The sequence below is a fragment of the Micromesistius poutassou genome (assembly GCF_964030765.1).
Source record: "Micromesistius poutassou genome assembly, contig: SCAFFOLD_4239, whole genome shotgun sequence".
Classification (NCBI taxonomy): Eukaryota; Metazoa; Chordata; class Actinopteri; order Gadiformes; family Gadidae; genus Micromesistius; species Micromesistius poutassou.
Genome location: NW_028178188.1, coordinates 1 through 18,789, shown reverse-complemented (window position 1 = coordinate 18,789; position 18,789 = coordinate 1). Strand labels below are relative to the sequence as shown.

Sequence of the window (18,789 nt, the reverse complement as noted above, 5' to 3'; positions counted from 1 at the left end):
CCTCCTCAGAACAGGACACCTGAGTTGTTCCTCTCACTTACCTCCTTGGCCTTGCAGATAAGGCTCAAGGATGCTGCTCCAGTGGTAGACAAACAGTGGTTCCTCATCTACCTACTGTAACACATACATTACCAAACCCGACTTCAAGGTCAGAGGTCAGGTGACGTCAAAGAGCACCTGGGAATCACATGACCTACTCTCACTGCAAGTTGAAGCAGGAAACATTACGAGAAATTAAGTATGAGGTCATGTAATTGTTACTCTGTAAGTATGCATGTGTTTTTGTGTTCACTTTGTGTCTATGCGTGTGTGTGTGTGTGTGTGTGCGTGTGTGTATGTGTGTGTGTGTGTGTGTGTGTGTGCATGTGGAAATTATTATATTTGCATATTTTCATGTGTACTTTTATGCATCCATTCGAGTGTGTGTGTGTGTGTGTGTGTGTGTGTGTGTGTGTGTGTGTGTGTGTGTGTGTGTGTGCCCTTGTGTGTGGATATAACAAACACTTAATCCAACATTTATTCTCCTACACACCTGTACTACTACAACTACTAACTACTGCTAACCTCCCATCCTAAACAGCCAATGGAGTCTCTACCGCCTCCTCATCGTGTCACCCCTGAGCTATCTCCACACCCCCCCCCCCAGTAGGGCCCCTCGCCCCCAGCAGGCCCCTCCCCCCCAGTAGGGCCCCTCCCCCCCAGCCGCCTAAGAGCCGTCCTGATCCACATGTCAACAGTCGGGGGCTCATCTCCGACCCCCCCCCCCCCCGCCCCCCCCCATCTGATCCCGTCCCTGGGGAGCTCTGTACAGACCTGCCAGCCTACCGGCTCCTGGCTTCAAAGATGTGCTGCTCACACACACACACACACACACACAGGCATACACACACACAAACACGCACACACACGCACAGGCACGCACACACACACAGGCACGCACACACACACACAGGCACGCACGCACGCGCGCACGCACTCACCTCAACACACGCACACGCACACACACAAACACACACACACTGTCTCCATATAGTTTTACACCCAGCTATTGCAGGTCCCGTATTTCTGCTCCATCTCCTCTTCCCGTATTCCCTCATCGCCATGGCGACGAGGTTCTAAATGACCGGTTGATGAACTGTATCGGACCCAGGTTCATTGAGAATAGTTCAGTAGTGTGACATTGTGGAAAGCCTGTAGATTATGTTTCAATGATGCTGGCTCCTGAATCTCCCGGCTCTTTCTATCAGGGCTCTGTGGAGAGAGACATACAAAGACTTTGAGTGACAGGCCTTGGGGCTCCACTAAATCTTAATCTTTCATTGAAGAAGCAGGTGCACCGGGTAACCTGTTGGAATCACTGCCATATTTGTTTCATTCATAGTTAAAAAAAACTAGGATTTTGGTATCATTCATTCTGTTGTTAGAGAATGAGTAAAATGAACAATCAAAACATATGATGTAAAATTCCTCAACCCAGCTAGAGATTAGAACCAAGATGCATGCAACAAGCCCGTTCTCTCTCTTTGGGTGTCCACTTAAACTATGGACACCCAATTATGGCTAATTATTATTACGATTTATGTAGCTTTAGCCCTTATAATTATCCTTTATTCTAGTGTACTCATCAGGGGATGACTAACGATTACTGTCTGTTTTCATGTCTGCCTTTACACTACGTGTGAGCCTATTCCTAAACCCAGGAATCTGTTGGATCAACAAAAACAGTTTGAACTAGAAACTTAAAGTCGCCCAAAAAAACAACAACATCAACATCACGGCCTGAAGACTGAAGAAATCGAAAGGGAAGAGCGCTCTCAAAGAGGACTTTAGTCTCCAAGCCTCGACTTGAACCAGTGCCTTGGCGCGACTTAACACAATAAAAGGCTTAGCTGGAGCGCTCGACGACGGAGCAGAGAGAATCAAAGCCTCACCTCACGCCAAAACAATACGTTTATCATTTGGCACCGGGTCGGCCCTTAACCATCCGTATGTACCTATTTTCCCAGGGTTCCTAGCATCTGGCGTGCTGCCCATGGCGGAGCTGTCACTCTCCGGGTGATGGACGAGCCTGGGTGGAGGCGGCGCCCAGGTACAGGTATGTTTCACTGTGTTTGAGTTCTGGGTGTTCTGGGTCAACCTTGTTAGCATTGTGACCACTGGGCCTCTGTTTTATTATGCAGTTTCAGAAGTGTTAAGTCTGTTTTATAATGCTGTTACAGTAGTGTTGCTTCTGTTTTATAATGCTGTTTCAGAAGTGTTACGTCTGTTTTATAACGCTGTTACAGTAGCATTGCTTCAGTTTTGTAAGGCTGTTTCAATATTGTTGCTTCAGTCTTATAATGCTAAATTTATATTAAAACACAAAGTGTTATATGTAAAGGTAAGTTTGCACATTTAAGGCTTTTTCATGTTGATGATGTAACAACCGATACAAGACAAGTACACATACAACTGTACAAAGACGTTTAATTAAGAAAACAATTCTACATAAAATATAAAATATAAGATGTGCAGTGGTTTTGCAATGTGTTCATTTAAATGAAACACTTTAACCTTTAATTTGTTCAAACAATTAATTGTTTTATAACCAGCAGACAAATTAGAGTCATCTTAAAAAAATTAAGGAGCAAAGATTACGACAAATGAATCGGCATAGCCTTTCATTATATGTTACACTGTTCTAACGGGAGCATTTCTCTGTCACTGAGTTCAAGTGCAGTTGGCCAACATGTGTACTATCAGGATCCCAGTGTTCTGAGTTGCACGGCATGGCTGGGAACTGGAGCAGAGGTCTTCAGGCAAGCAGTGACACAGGGGAATGTCAAGATTCACGCACTTCTACAGGACCCGTGCTCCTCAATGTGTACACACTGTACAGAGGGGGTGAACTTTGACCTCTCTTGTCTCGTTTGCAAACAGGGAAATGGCGAGGATGCTAATTGCAGGGGAATGGGCAAAGTTTCAAACTATCCCCATGGAGAATGAATGCATAACGGGATATGACGCGGTGGTAAAACAGGTGAGAGGGGGAGAGAGAGAACGAGGGAGAGAGATCGAGAGACATGGAGGGAGAACGGGAGAGAGAGAGATGAGAGACAAGAGAATGGGGAGGAAGATGAGAGAGGAGAGGACGAAGACAGTAATGAAGGAGGAGAGGTACGGAGAACTAAAGCACAAATAAATGACAGAGAGAGAGGGAGAGGGAAAGGGAGAGAGAGAGAGACCAAAGATAGCTTCCCTTGGTGTCTCTCTAGTCTCTCACGTTGGCGGAGGAGTGTGGCAGTGGTTTTTCCCTGTGGGATGCCGTGGCAACAGGAATGTGGAAAGCGAGTGGACTTCACCTGGATCACAGTGTCAACAAACTGAGGGATGAAAGAAGGCAACAACCACAGAATCTGCCAACACCAACGTGTGTGTGTGTGTGTGTGTGTGTGTGTGTGTGTGTGTGTGTGTGTGTGTGTGTGTGTGTTTATATTTCGCCTACATTTCCCTAGTTAATGTTTTCTGGGTTTGACCAGTGAATCTTAACTTGAGTTTGATATTTAGGTTTGATTCTCAGTGTCCACAACCACCCCATAGTCATTCTTCAGCAAAATGTTCTCTGCCCTATTCCCTGTTCCTCAACGACATGTTCCTCATCTATCTGTACCTCAATGACGTATGTATCTGAATCCAGTGTTGGTCACTCTGGATGTGTCTGCAGAGTGACTAAATGGTCAAATAGTCTTGTTTTCAAAGTAATGAGGAGTCTGATCAGGAAAATTATCTGTTTAAACAACCAACAATGCTACGGCAGCAATACAGGCTTATTTCCGTGTGATGTTGTTAATCATCCACTGATCACTGGTCATTGGATTGTTTTGCCTCACCTCGCCACTGTGAAACTGGCCACTGTGCATCGCCCAGGTAGGTGCTACACACACACACACACACACACACACACACACACACACACACACACACACACACACACAGACACACACACACACACACACACACACACACACACACACACACACACACAGACACACGCACGCACGCACGCACACACACACACACACACACACACACACACACACACAGACACACACACACACACACACACACACACACACACACACACACACACACACACACAATATAAATTAATTTTTTCACAGCTTAACTTCATTCACTTGGTTAATAATAGGTTAACTTGGTTAATGTATCAGGCTCTCAGGCTCTCAGGACATCCACCAAGCACCGAGGAGAATGGAGCCTCTCTCCGGCCCGCCGAGGAAAGTATCGGGGTGGGATGGAGGGAGGAATGGAGGGAGGGAGGGAGGAATGGAGGGAGGGAGGGAGGGAGGGAGGAATGGAGGGAGGGAGGGAGGAATGGAGGGAGGGAGGGAGGGAGGGAGTACATATCTTCTCCATGACAGGGATTCAATTAGCTCAGGTAAACACTTTGAAGACGGGGGTGCGGGGAGGGGGGTGGGGGGGGGGGTTTGGGCGGCGGGGAGAAAGTGGGGGAGAAAAGGAAAAAAAAAAAGAATCCCTGCCGAAATCGTGTGTAATTCCGCACATTCTGAACATTCCCTTCTGGAGGTGTGTTTGTGCTGCCCTGCGACTGTCTGAGGTGTGAATTAGGGCCGAGTCACGTTATACAAGCAAGCACCAGCAGCGGCCCGGCCCCGACCGCGCAGCCCCCAGCCGACACGTCGGCATTCCTGTCTGTCAGGGAGGACATTTTGAGGGCGTTTAACCGACATCCACCTAATAATAATCTTATTACATAAGAGTGATTTAAGGCAGGGTGTTTTACGAAGAGACCGATTATTTCGAGACCTGGCCTGATATAACTGCTCCAGTTCCCATGATGCACTAGGGGGGGTGGAGAAAGTGTGTCGGTGGCGTTAGCCCAGAAATATTTGTTGCTGCACACAGAGAGGTTAAAGGTGACATATTACCACCAGGCGTGAGTGTGAATAGCCATTACAATCCGTTTTAAAAATCGGCCTCTTCTGACGTCACAAATGGGCGTGTCCATTTGTCAAATTTTGTCTATTTTTTTGTCCATCCAAATTTTGTCCATTTTCAAAACGGCTTGTAACGGCTAATCACAGTCACACCTGCGGGTATGATATGCCACCTTTAAGCTGTTAGCCGTCAGTGTTGACTCATGCAAAGTAGCAACGGTCAGTGCTAGCTAACGTGGGCTAGCTAACCATTACCATTGAATAGCGGGGACTCCTGGTTACCTGAGCGGTCTCGTCCCAAGGGAGAGGGAGACGGCCAGGTCAGGGCTGGTACGGGGATGACCATACCAGGGATGACCCTGAATCCCCCCCCCCAACCCCCCCCCCATGTCGTGAGAGCTCACCTCCGGCCCCCGGAGGTGAGCTCTGGAACAAAACAAGGCGTGCGAAGCTAACGCAGGGCGTCGGTTTGGACGGCGAGCTAGCCTGGTCGCTTCACACCGCTCCCAGCGGTAATTTTCCACCGCACAGTTCCATTGTTCGACTCCGGAGAACGAGCAGGGGAGAGAGAGAGAGAGCGGGCGAGAGAGAGAGAGAGAGAGAGAGAGAGAGAGAGAGAGAGATAGAGAGAGAATGCAGAGAGAGTCCATGCGTTGTAGTGGGCTATTATGCTGGTGCCGGGGCCCTATTCAACGGGCTAATGAGCTGCGCCAGAAGCGAGTGTCTCAGGGGAATCCCTTACGCACGGAGGCTAACCTCGCGTGGCGAGGGCCATTGTTAGGCGACACGCGGCCCCGATGGAATGAGGTTTATTAACCTCTTCGAGAGCACAGTCATCCGCATAACAATCCATTAACCCTGCCAGCGGCTCACTCTCAGGCTGGAGGGTTGTTAAGTGGAGACAGAGAGAGGGGGGGCAGGGTGAGGGCTGTAAATGCGATGGCAAACATGGCTGTTGTTTAGATTTATTTGCCTAATTGTTTCTGGTTAAACGATGATGCCTGTGAACTTAATTAGGGTTATCAACTCACACAACAAAATATTCTGGATCAAATCAAACAAAGGCTGTGTGAGTGTGTTTGTTTGTGTGAGTTCTCTCATGCGTATGTGTGTGTGTGTGTGTGTGTGTGTGTGTGTGTGTGTGTGTGTGTGTGTGTGTGTGTGTGTGTGTGTGTGTGTGTGTGTGTGTGTGTGTGTGTGTCTGGTGGTAGGATCAGTTTGTCTGCAAAACATTGAACCTACAGTGCAGCCAATATGCAATGTAACAGAACCTTGTGTCCGACACCACGATGCCATCCTTTACCCTGACCAATTAGGTTGAGCCTTGCCTGCCTGTCGATGTGACCGCGTGATCCTTCTCTGTCCTGCACTAGAGACACCCAGACGTCGTCACCGGACGTACGTTGGGACAACGAGTCAGACGGGAGACTTCTTTTTACTTTAGATTCCAACGTAGCTCATCTAAAATGTTCCTTGTTTCATTCTGGCTCTCAAATGTATCTCAGTGACTCTGATTCCTTCTGATCTTTGAAACTTATTTCTTGTTTTCTTAAGTGTTGGTGTTTGCTCTGATGTATCTGTGTAAGCTTAAAACATGTTTTATTCCTGCTGGGTTATTTCGCTTGTTAAGCACTTTGTAAAAACGTAGATTGTCGGCGAACGTCCAAATCCACCTCGTCTTCTTCAACAACACTCGATCAAAAAACCGTTAACTGACTCCAGAGACAATGTCTCAAAAACACTCTGGCACACTGAGTCAATATTACTTCAGGACAAATCAATTGTTAAAGGAATCCATCCCATCCCTTTGATGATTTATCCCAGGGTCCAATGGAGACAGCAGATTTGATTATCGAACAGGCTGGTGAGATAAGATAATTTCTGTTCATTGGTAACCATTTTTGGTTTATGGTTTCCACTTTTCCGCTCGGTTACGGATGAGTTGTGAACAAACAGAATTCACTGCCAATACATTTTATTTGAAAGCGAAAAGGCTTTGCTGGAACCAATGCACCTTATCAAATAATAAGACTATAAGTGTTATAAGTTATATGTGGCACAGAAAAGTGTGGTGTTAAGGTATGTATAAGGCTCCCTATACTCCGGTTCATCGTGGTTCAAATCATGCAGCATACTCAGAGAATACCTGCATGGGACCATTTCCTTAATGTGTTAACTAATAAATAAGGGCTATATCATTACTCTTGGCAGCGGCTCCGTGAGAATGTGGCTTGGTGTGCGTCTGAGTCATGCTTCTTCAGAACAGTCATCCAGCCTGTTTCTTCCTTGTCCAAACCCACAGTAACCCAATAGGACAGTCACAATATAGCAGATATAAAACAATGCAATACAATACAGTGACTACAAATAGAGTGTGCTGGATATTGTTATTAACATGTAAGCCCAGTTGCTGTGTGTGTGTGTGTGTGTGTGTGTGTGTGTGTATGAGCTGGGTGTGGAACTGTGGTGTGTGTGTGTGTGTGTAAGAGGTTTGGCGTTTAGATTAGAGAAATGTGTTTGTATGGCTTTGCCTTCCTGGGCTCCAGGAGGGACACTTTCTAGGATTTTCCCTCTCTTTATTTGCTCTCCTTTAAATGGATCGCTCTCTATTTCTTACACACACACATGCGCACACACACACACACACACACACACACACACACACACACACACACACACACTGCTGCTTCTCTCTCTATCTCTATTGCTCTCTCTCTCTGTCTTCCACTCTGTGTCTCTCAATGTCTCTCTACCAGTCTCTCTCTCTGTCTCTGTATGTCTCTCTACCCCTCTCTCTCTGTTTCTCTATATCTCTCTTTCTCTCTCTCTCTCCTTTACTCATCAGCACATCAAACCAATCCTGGTGTTTGATAGCATTCCCCTGTCTGTAGATTCTGTGGAGGTTCTGTGTTGACCAAGGCAGTCGTATACAAACGTCTCTTGGTTTACATTCATGTCTATTCCGTTACCGGGGCCATTACTAAAGGTTAGAGGTTAAATTTGGCTATTGTTCAACCTACAGTGGTAGCAACTATATCATAAAAGGGATACGTAATGAAACACTGTAGGCCAACATATTGTATGTTGATGTGAAAAAGAGAAGAAATGCAAACACACAGTTCAACTTTTGTTTAGTGTGCAACGTTTTTTATATTTAAAGTTCTGCCTGAATCAGGGCAACTTGACGGCAACACATTTCATAGAAATGATAAAAGAGCGAAACATCCATACGGACGACCAATGTGGTCCTTAGTAGAGTACAATCTGTAACATGTGAATAAATACACAGCATAGCGGTAATAATATATGCAGAATAATAATAAGTTATGAGAAAAAAATGTGCCCCTTGTTGGGTGAATTCAGTCAATGACAAAAACATCTTTCTTTCAGCGATCACATTGATCACTACAACAGTACAACAGCTCTTTACACGCGACTGGCCTCTTGCTGTGTAACATTTAGACATCCACACCGTATATTAGTACATTCAGCTTCATGGAGAACCCTCTCAACAGAGGAGCGGTTCTGAGGTTCTGCTGGAGTGTTCTCCTCTGAGGTCAACAGAGACCCAGACGACGTTGTGAAGAGTAATGGTGGTCTTTGAGTTTCCACCCGGTCACCCTGATCACTCTGCAACCAGGGGCCGTCCAAGACCTTCAAGTCCCCGGGGGTCCAAGCCCCCTTTAGTTCAGTCTTTCCACCCATAAGCAGAACTCCTGACTGCCTTCCCCTCCCAGAGGAAGTGTGGAACCGAGCAAGTCCAGTGGCCAGCTCTCTGCCGGCCGCGGCGGCCATTTTAGGGTTATGTTACGACCCCTAGCCATAGGCTAGGCCGGCTAGGCCACAACGGCGTCTTATTTTCTAGCTTCTGGTGCTGATGGCATCCTCTCTCCGTAAACGGCGAGGAGGCGGGGTTAGTGGTTTTGAGGAGGTGCCGCGGGGGGCTCTCTAGGACGTGACGTGCTCCTCCACCTTCTCCTCCTCCTCCTCCGCCCTCCTCCACCTCCTCGACCTCCACACCTCCAGGACGCTGCGGGTCTGCGCCACGGCGCGTAGCGCGACCGGGGACGCCGTCTTCTTCGCGTTCTCGCCGTTTGTTCGCCTGTTAAAAACACAAGAGGAGAAGGACGGCGGTGAGTAATCAAAGTGTCCGTGAAACACCGCAGACTGAACTTTGGGGTTACAAGTGGACGTGTTTAGGATTATCTGGGGTGGGGACACCGCTGTCAGTCAAAAGCGTAGACTTCAATACACTTCAAAAACGAGTCAAACGGTGTCCTTGACATGTCACGCACACATGGTTTTGTGATGAATGCGGGGTAGATTCTGTGTGTGTGTTTTGGGCTTTTATGTACGAGTCGAACGAGCAGCAACAGCCGCCCGTCCCCCGCTGCCGGGAGCAGGTCAGCCCGGTGCAGAGACGACGTGATGGGACATGAAAGACGCCGTGCCTCCATTACTGCCTCACTCTGACAGTTTGGCCAGGAGGGAATGTGGCGGGACGGGGCCGACTCTATTTTAGGACAACGCATCGACAAAAGAAGGACGATTAACCCTTAATAATTTAAGACCTAGGGGATAAAAGCGACATTCGTCGTTGGGATGTCGGATATTAAATCCGTGACTTGAGGGATAGTCTAGTAGAAACCCTTCACTTTAAACCCGTCCATCAACACATGGAGTAATCCCACAACAGTAGTACGAGAAGTGGTCTGCCTGCCAAGAAACACACTCGCTCCCACGCCTTCGCATTGCGTGAGCGAATATCATTATGTGTGGGTTTATTTTGCAAAATAAACCCCAGGTATTTCCCTTCTTTTCTGCGTGCCTCCTACTGTCACCGAAGAATTTCTTTTTTTTCGTGCGTACCTTTTCATCCTTGGGGTGCGCGCGCAGCCCGCCCCGGAGCAGCCCTCGCCCTCCGCGCGCCGGATCTTCTTGCCTGGCGACGATTTGTTTTGCCTGCAGGATAAAAGGCGTCGGAAACCGCGATTAGATGACAGGAATCATATGTCATGGCGTGTCGAGGAACACAAACAAGTGTGCGTGTGTGCAGCGGATTGGAAACATTCACGTGGGAGTCCAATTATCCGTATAATCCCATATATATTATGATTATGTAGACTCTTAACACATTAGTGCTATGGGCTAGATTTGATCTGATCTTTGATCTTAATAGAGGCTCCCAGCCAGGTGTTTGATTTAAGCGTTATAACCTACAATTAAAACACGGCTATATTAGCAGACGTAGCCTCCATATGACACAATAGGCCGTAGGCCTACCTGAGTTGGTGTTCCGGATGACAGAAGTTTTTACAGGCGCTGTCGTGTCCCTTGAGGCACCTGCAGCGGGGGCCCCCGTGGCTCTTAGCGGAAGGCTCCTCGGCGGAGCGCCTCCTCCTCGGCATGTTTCCCAGCCCGTACGAGACGATGCGTCTGGAAAGAAACACAACATTGCTATTAGACGGCGATTCTGCTAAAAAAAAAAAATACTAACATGAGGAATACAACGTGGACTTCAATGATGATGTTGGGTCTATTTCTTAAGCAGCGAGGGCTACTCACTCTGGCGTGTTGACCCAGATGATGTCCAGGTGACAGAAGTAGACGCACTCGTGGTCTAGGAAGGTCGCGCAAGAGCATCGCTTGTTCCGGACGTGACTCACGAGGCTGGCCGCGGGGACCTCGCTTGCGGGAGCAGACACAACTGCGATAAGGGAAAAGAAAGAAACTTATTTAATTTCAGCAAATGTCATGGCTGGATAGTTTCCTATTTGTCGTCATGCATGATTGCAAAGAGACATTTGGAAACGAAGTTTGTAGTCTGCGTTAAAACATTGACGCGTCAATGTTTTGGCTTGACTTGAAAGTCCGCATCTACTCTTGCACGGAGCGCATTAAACATACATGTGTTAAGAACTGGCATGCTAAATACACTTTCCAAAGCTAAATGAGTGAAGCGTTGACTATTTACCTGTGTTCAACACTGCGGACAGCATGATCGACAGCAGGGAGATCACCGCGCGTAAATCCATCTTTAAAAGTATTTCTAACAGGAAGACTTCTTGTCTTTCTCACAAAAATAAAATCAGTTTTTGTCGCGAAAGTAATAATCCTAAAGGTAGAAGTCACAAAAAATCCACTTGTTCTTCTTGAACTTGTGGAGAAAAGCGTTGAAGCGATCTGTTGCAGGAGCGTCTTTTTAGTTGCGTCTCTCGGCGCGTCAGTCTCGAGGTCTAGTGATGTCTACCCGCACGAGCAAGCCCAAAGACTTTATATACAAGTGCTTCCCCGCGCCCCCCCTCCTCCCCCTCTCTCCCGCCTCCCCCCTCCCTGGAGGAGTCGCGTGTATAACGTTTTTTTGTCCTTTGGCTCAATCGCAGACAATGCTGTTTGTTGGTGGTCACCGATAAGCAACGTGCAGGCCGAGATAAGAACTCCGAAATTCCACGGTTCCGAAGAGACCGCGAGGACGGCGACGCCGGGTGTCTGTGAGCCTGTGCCAAGAAAACTTAAAAAAAAAAAAAACACACACCCAATCTCTGGTCTGCGGACCGACTGGGGGTGCAGTTATAAGGTTGAACCACGAGGGGGAAGCAGACCGACCAGGATGTCTCACCAGTTTGGTAGACTGTCTCTGGATATTACGCAGGACGCGATTGCAGTGTGGCTTTGCGGATTTATTGAGTGTATTATTTTATTGAATAAGGCCAATACCTATATAATATATATAATTCATAGTGATATGTAGCTAAGTATTTTTGTTACGCATACATTTTGTGAAATCAGTCCTTGTAGGACTATTGTAGAACATCTAGTTTGGCTCAAGTTTGAGAAATTAACGTTACGATGTGCATTGGTCTAATGTAATGGATATGGATGGAATGCTGATTGTGTGTGTAATGGATATGGATGGAATGCTGACAGTTTGTAAAAACGGATGACTTATTCATATGCTTATGAACAATTCTACTTGGAGGAAGGCTATTGTATAAATAGTTATTATTATTATTATACTATTACAGTATGTCATTTTATTTAATAACATTGTTATTTTTAATTATTTTCAGCCTGATCAAATTAAGCCAGTAATGAAATGATAACCCCTATCCGCTGAGGAAAAAAGGCTTTCACACTGGTATGGTGGCCTGATTATGTAAGTGGCGTCTGGGTCCATTAAACAATAATGTGAAGTAAAGTTTTTTTTAGTTAGGAATTCACAGGCTCTATGACAGCAATCAACAACAACACACATCTTTATTTACTCGGTAATAACCGTCAATAACCCCTGTTAACAGGTTGTTGGGCCACTTTGCTACCCTGGAAATCCAGAGTTCTCGCGAGAGCACAATTTGAATTTGCTCAGCAAGTCACTCTGGGAATGAGCAATATAATCCCTCCCCGATCACATAGGTGTATTTGATATAGGCGGGCCAAAAGCGTTGCTGTTTTACTGATCGGATACAGCAAGTCTTATCTATTGATTTGCTCCGCTGGTCTGGATACGTCACCCTTTGTATTCTTCTGATTGGTCGTGTTATCCAATTGCGTGCAGTGATATTTTCAAATGCATGCTTGGGGCCATTTTCATTAATCGTTGCCAGACCCTACAGCTTTCTAGATGTGGGTCTGGATTTCCAGGCTACCACTTTGCCGATTTGTGAGTGGAGCGCTCAGCAGTGGCTGACATTGACCACTAGATGTCCATGTCGGCCCATCGTAATCTCCTCCACGCAGAGAGCGACACGGGTTTGATTGCTGCAAAGGGGAAGATACCATCGTAGTACAACAGAGGCATGAGTCATCCTTCTGACAGATGAGGAGGGGCAGTGGCGTACTTAGCCCTTTGGAGGCTCCAGGCAAAGGTGCCCAGAGTTGTTGAGGGGGGGGGGGGGGGGTCTACAGTCTGACGAAAACAAGACGATAACTAAATAAAAATCAATTTAGGATGACAAAAACTACGACAAAATCTTTTGACACTTTCGTTAACAAATAAAAACGAGACGAAAATGTAAGCGGGACGATTTGGGAAGCGATCCAATCAGAACTAAGCTCTTGGGGAAGTACTGATCGTCCCGCTCGGCAGGTCAACTAGCAGGCGCATGTTTGAGTGAGAGACGGGAGTGGATGAGAGACAGAAAAATCGGACCCCCCCTCCATTCTACCTCACAGGTACAGAAGGCCTCCGACAAGGATGGGCCACTGAGTGCAAATAAAGCTAGTGCATCCCAGAACAACAACAGACCAAGGAGGACACCAGAGCAAAATGCATTGTACACACAGGATTAGCAGTCCCAATGATTGAAGATGAGGACTTTGTTTTAATGATTGATACAGCTGATAGGAGGCTGACTGTTCCCCAGAAAACTAATAAGCATCTGATTGACAAACATTATGAATCATCATTGGTGTTTTTGCAATTTTTTATTTTTCTGCAAAGAAAAAGCAAAGCCATATTTCTTTTTTATATGAGACTTGGTTATAAGATAAATCAAGTTGTTTCATATCATGTCTGTGTAGGCTATGTATATTTCACGTTTATGCGCGCGTTATTTTTTTAATATAATTATTTTTTTAAATAATTATTTTAATCAAAAAAAAAAATTTAAGAATTTTTTTATTTATATAATATATATATATATTTATATATATATTTTATATATATTATTTACAATTTTTTTTATTTAACTCCCCGGAGTATAACCCTGGAACCCCTTAGTGGGTCTGTGTTTTTCTCGGCTCACGCATCATTCTCACCTTTTTTCACCCCAAACCAGTTTGCATGCCTGCAAGTGCCTTGAATAGCGTTTCATTGCAAATTAAACTGTTATAGCCACGTGGATACGATCAGCTTCCCTTTAGAATCAACATGCAGGCTAGCCTATCTTTATGACCATCGCTGCTATCAGTGTGAATATTAGGCCTATCGTCCAACTCTCACCTTAATATCACATTTAAAGACTCGTTTTGTATGTGCTCTTGTATTTGTGGTTTGAAATATTGGTATGTGTCAAGTAAATTGAAGAAAGTACACCAGGACATTGGTGGCCCTTCTTAAGATACATATGATGGCCCTAAATATTTTATTTTAGGAGCCATTTGTGTCAAAGTAAGTTGTGAGTGAACAGAGATTTATTGCCGCACAGGCAGCGTTACCATGGCTACACACAGAGTTCTTAAAGTGAGCAAGGCACCATGCACCAAGGAGTGTGTGTGGTTGTGTGTGCTACTAACTGCAGTGTGTGGAGTGTTACTAACATGCAGTATATATGTGTGTGTTACTAAGTGCAGTATGTGTGTTACTAACATACGTATATGTGTATGTGTGTTACTAACGTACAGTATGTGTGTGTATGTGTGTGTTACTAACGTGCAGTATGTGTGTTATTAACGTGCAGTGTGAGTGTGTTACTAACGTGCAGTGTGTGTGTGTGTGTGTGCGTGTGTGTTACTAACGCGCAGTTTGACTGTGTGTGTGTGCGTGTGTGTGTTACTAACGTGCAGTGTGTGAGTGTTTGTTGTTAATAAAGCGTAGTGTAGAAATAAGTGGTGAAATAAAGTAAATACGCCAGCACTTGAGTGTTTGTAAACAAAGTTTTACTGATACATTTGATAATATTGATACCGCAATGTAAAGCTACCATATTGCACATGACAATGGACTTATGAATCAATCATGGGCACTAGATGGAATATAATAAATAGCTCAACACAACATTTGTACACAGTAACATTGCCCCAAAAAATCCATAGAAATGTACATGTACCAGTTAACATTTATAATTTTTCATAGATACGAATGACAAAGTCTTTCCAAAATAAATCTTATATCCTCCATTTTGTCCTCTGGGTCTACTTAAAGTGTCTCGAATAAACACAACATTACAACTGAATTCATATTTTTTTTTATGTACAGGTTTCCTCGACAAGAAACTTCCAAAAGGCACAATTGTCTATACAACATGTACAAAAAAGAAAAAAAAGAGTCTGGAGGGCGACTTAAAGTAAAGTAAAAACGATTGGTCATTTTTTTGTTAATCGAACAATAGTCGTCATATGATTGCACGTACTAAATTAATGTCTGGATCTGTGCTTCCAAAGGCGGCTCACAAACACACCGCCCTGAATAAGTGTTCTCAGTCTTACAAAGTGACAAGCATTAAAAAAAAAAGAAAAGAAGACAAAGAATAGCTTTCCAACTGGGGTTGTGTTGTCGTTGTCTTGTTGTTGTCGTCGTCTTCCTGTTTCAGGTGGCGATGACCAGTCGGCCTTCGTCGTCGCTGGACGCGTCGTCCTCGTCGTCGTAGACGTCCGCCATCTTGTGCCTGGAGGGCCGCGGGGGGGGGGGCCTGGGAGGAGTCGTACTGCCGGCCCCCCCCGCCGGCGACGCCCTGGAAGTGTCGGCCCCGCCCGCCGTCCGGTGCGATGACGGCGGCCCCGCCCCCGCCGCCCAGCCAGTGCTCTGGTTGTCAGGTGCCAGCGTTCTGAGGTCCGTCTCGCTTGCGGCCCTCAGCAGGCTGGTGGGCGTGGTCGCCACGGCGGCGGGATTGCTAAGCAACGCCGGGGCAGGCGGCGAGGGGGCGGCGGGCTTGGTGCCCCGTGTGGTGCCCCGCGAAGGCGAAGGCGAAGGTGAGGCCGTGGCTGCTGGTGCCTCCGGGCCTCCTGACGGCGGCGGCGGCGGCGGGCTGAGGGCGGACAGCGGGCTGAGCGAGGGGATGAGGGCGGGCAGCGAGATGTTGAGGATCTGCAGGCCGGGCAGGTGGCTCTGGGGCCCCGTGGCGCCCTGCGGCCCCGGGGGGCCGGCGGCCACCACCTGCAGCCCCAGGGTGGCGTTGAGTGTGAGCCCCGGGCCGACGCCCTGACCGACCCCCAGGAGGCTGAGCGCCTCCAGCCCCACCGACTGGAGCCCCTGGGCCTGCAGACCGGACACCTGGCCCAGGGGGAAGCAGGGCACCATGCCGCCCACGGGGTCCTGCACCACCAGGGGCCGGGACCCCTGGTGGGGCCCCTGGTGGGACCCCGGCGAGGGCCCGTCCTCCCTGCGCGGCGGGGAGCAGAGCGCGGTGGGCAGTGGGCTGGTGGTCCGGTGGATGACGCTCACGCCCGGGATGGTGAGCTGCACCGGGCCGGCCTGGATGGGGAAGAAGGTGGAGTACCCGGCCAGGCCGCTGGAGAGCAGCTGCAGCCCCCCCACCGGCACCACGCCGTAGGGCGGGCGGAGGGGCTGCCGGGAGTGCAGCGGCAGGTGGCTGAACAGGTGGTGCTCGGGCCCCGCCGGGGTGGCCAGGCCGTGCAGGGGGAAGTGCACGGGGCCCTGAGGCGGGAAGGACGACGTCTGGGTGCCGCGGTCCACCGGGAAGCCGGGCTCGCTGGCGGTCGCCGCGGTGACGGGCGCCGGAGAAACCTCCTGATGAACGATGGAGAAGAAGAAGAAGAAGAAGAAGAAGGCAGGAAAATTAACACTGTTAGCTTAAGAAAAACGGTATAATCACGTTTTTAGACACTAATAATGTCTAATAATTAGGCACTGTTAAGCGAGTCTGACACTTTGAAATAGAAGACGGCTGGTGGCAGGTGGCTGCTACGGTAACTGCAAAGGTGTCCATCAGCCGTTAAGAAAGCAGTTTCAAAATCCATCCGTTTGTGACAACGCAAGTGGGAGTGGCCACCCAGATGTAGGATGGCTAGATCCCCAACCTACCAGCCTACTCAGTGAACTTTGGCAGTAGCGCCTGGCATGTAAACCTAGCAATTGTAAGTGTTTGGCACTTGTGTTTGACACACTGACAGCGATATATTATTTCTCTTTCTACTGACAAATGTACTTATTGTAAGTTGCTTTGGATAAAGGGACTTGACGGCTAAATGGCGTGAATGTAAAGGTGCGGCACGGGTAGTGTTTCCACCGCCAAAAGGGGGCGTGACCTGGACTGAGCCGTATTGAGCCGTACTCGTCTCACAGTACTACTCCGTTGAGGTACTGAGACGCCTGAAACGGTTCCGGCAAGTTTGAGCTACACACGGCGTCTGTTGATTGGTCGACAGAATCACTTCCCTGCGACAGTGGGATAATAACAAACAAACACAGTACCCGCAAGATATTTCTGGACAACGGCGAAAGCTTATTGAAGAAAATGTCGCGCAAAAGTTTGCCGTCCTTCTTGGACGTCCTACATTGTTGCTTGATCTTTGTTCATTGTGCAGTGTGTTGTCAGTGTGCGTTCTTCTTTTTCCTTGGATTTATTAGCAAGCTACATAACTGCCGTGGCTATTGCCGTCCAGCTTAAACCCCGCCCTACCATAAGGGTAGTGGCGGCGGTGGAAACGCGCGCCATAACTGAGCTGGGCTATACCGCACCCTCACTACTGGGCTGAGGCGTGCTGGGTCCGAAGTGTACTCACCGGTGGAAATGCGCTGTAAGGAGAGAGGAAGCAGGGACAGACAGACAGACAGACAGACAGGGGCGGGACGGGGGTCTCACCTGGCTGAGCTTGGCCCCCTTGCTGGGCACCGGCGGGCTGGGGGGCACCTCGAAGTCGGGGTAGTCGATGGACATCTGCCGGCAGGGCGACACAGGGCTCATCATGTGGACCGAGTCCGTGTCTGACACGTGGTGCTCCCCCAGGGGCCCCCCCAGGGCCGGCGGGGACAGGGGGAAGGGGCCCGGGCTGGAGCAGGACCCCGAGATGGACATCTGCTTGTACAGGGAGACGGGGCTCATCATGGCCACCGACGACTCGGAGTAGCGGTCGGGGACGGGGGGGTCCGCGGCGGGGGGCAGGGGGTCCGCGACGGGGGGCGGGGGGCCGGCGGCAGCAGTGGCGGTGTTGGGGGAGGGGGAGGAGAAGCGCATGGAGCTGATGGACATCTGGGCCAGCAGGGCGCTGGGCGGGATCTCGGCCGCACCCGGGGGGAGGTGCTGGGGGCTGGCGCTGACCGAGGGGTTGGTGGACAGGCCCGACTCCTCCTCCTCCTCCTCCTCTTCGTCGTTGTCCTCGTCGTCGGCGCCGTCCGAGTCGTCAGCGTCCGAGTCCTGGCGGTCCGAGCTGCCGGTGTGGCCGCGGTCGCCTGCTGGAGGGACAAGAGAGAACGTTCTTAAAGATCAGAGCAAAGTATGCTTTCCAGCAGGATTTATTAGTAATTTTGTTGTAGCCACTAATTTCTATAGGAAGCCTTGAAAGTGTTCGGTATTAGTCCACCGCCAATGTTGTTCCCAGCTGGTTGGTAAACTAACGTAAATGCTCATTATCCCCAACTACTGGCAGGTGTATAACTGTCAAGTGGAAGTTTACACACCGATGTGGTTCAGCTGAAAAAAATAGCTCCACGATCGTCAAACTTCAGCTGGAAAGCATACTTTGCTAAGATTTTTTTGGTCGAACATCAACGAACACCAGTGACCACTCGGTGAGTTTCACAGCTTTGCAAACAAACGTTTAATGTTGCCTTAGGACCGATGTTTCATGCCCATCAACCTGTACACTGGGATATGAAAGGGGCTATAACAAAAACCTAAACTTCTCCAAACACAGACTTTCTGTGAAGTTAGCACCAGAACCGATGTATTTCATCGTAAACAACCTGAAAATAAGGCTTAAAGTGCAAAAAAACGGACTATCCCTTTGAGCTGTACATGTCTTCAATGATTTGGTAAATAATAGCTTCTCCATTGCTAATTAGTACTAGTACTAGTACAGAGTTTGGGTGAGTAAACAACAGGCCTTTGGGCAGCACTGAACCACTCCTCATTCCAATCATGTTTCCCACAGACAAGGAGGATGAGGAAGAGGCAGAGGGCCCCCCTCCCTCCCTGAGGGGTACTATTAAGTG

The 18,789-nt window shown here is 48.2% G+C and overlaps 2 protein-coding genes across 2 annotated transcripts; both read right to left on the bottom strand.

Annotated features, from left to right (window-relative positions):
• Window positions 1-8,708: 8,708 nt before the first annotated feature.
• On the bottom strand, window positions 8,709-11,022 carry LOC311374699 (endothelin-1-like). Its single transcript, XM_084490491.1, has 5 exons — window positions 10,933-11,022; window positions 10,524-10,665; window positions 10,242-10,394; window positions 9,828-9,920; window positions 8,709-9,060 (listed from the first exon to the last, which is right to left on the bottom strand). The coding sequence occupies exons 1-5, from the start codon at window positions 10,991-10,993 to the stop codon at window positions 8,907-8,909; spliced, it is 603 nt and encodes a 200-aa protein (XP_084346617.1). The 5' UTR covers window positions 10,994-11,022; the 3' UTR covers window positions 8,709-8,906.
• Window positions 11,023-14,562: 3,540 nt separating this feature from the next.
• LOC311374698 (uncharacterized protein) lies at window positions 14,563-18,030 on the bottom strand (the record flags this gene model as incomplete). Its single annotated transcript, XM_084490490.1, has 2 exons — window positions 14,563-16,365; window positions 17,441-18,030. Coding segments are annotated over 2 exons (1,751 nt in total), but the record flags the coding sequence as incomplete, so codon positions are not given.
• Window positions 18,031-18,789: the final 759 nt, after the last annotated feature.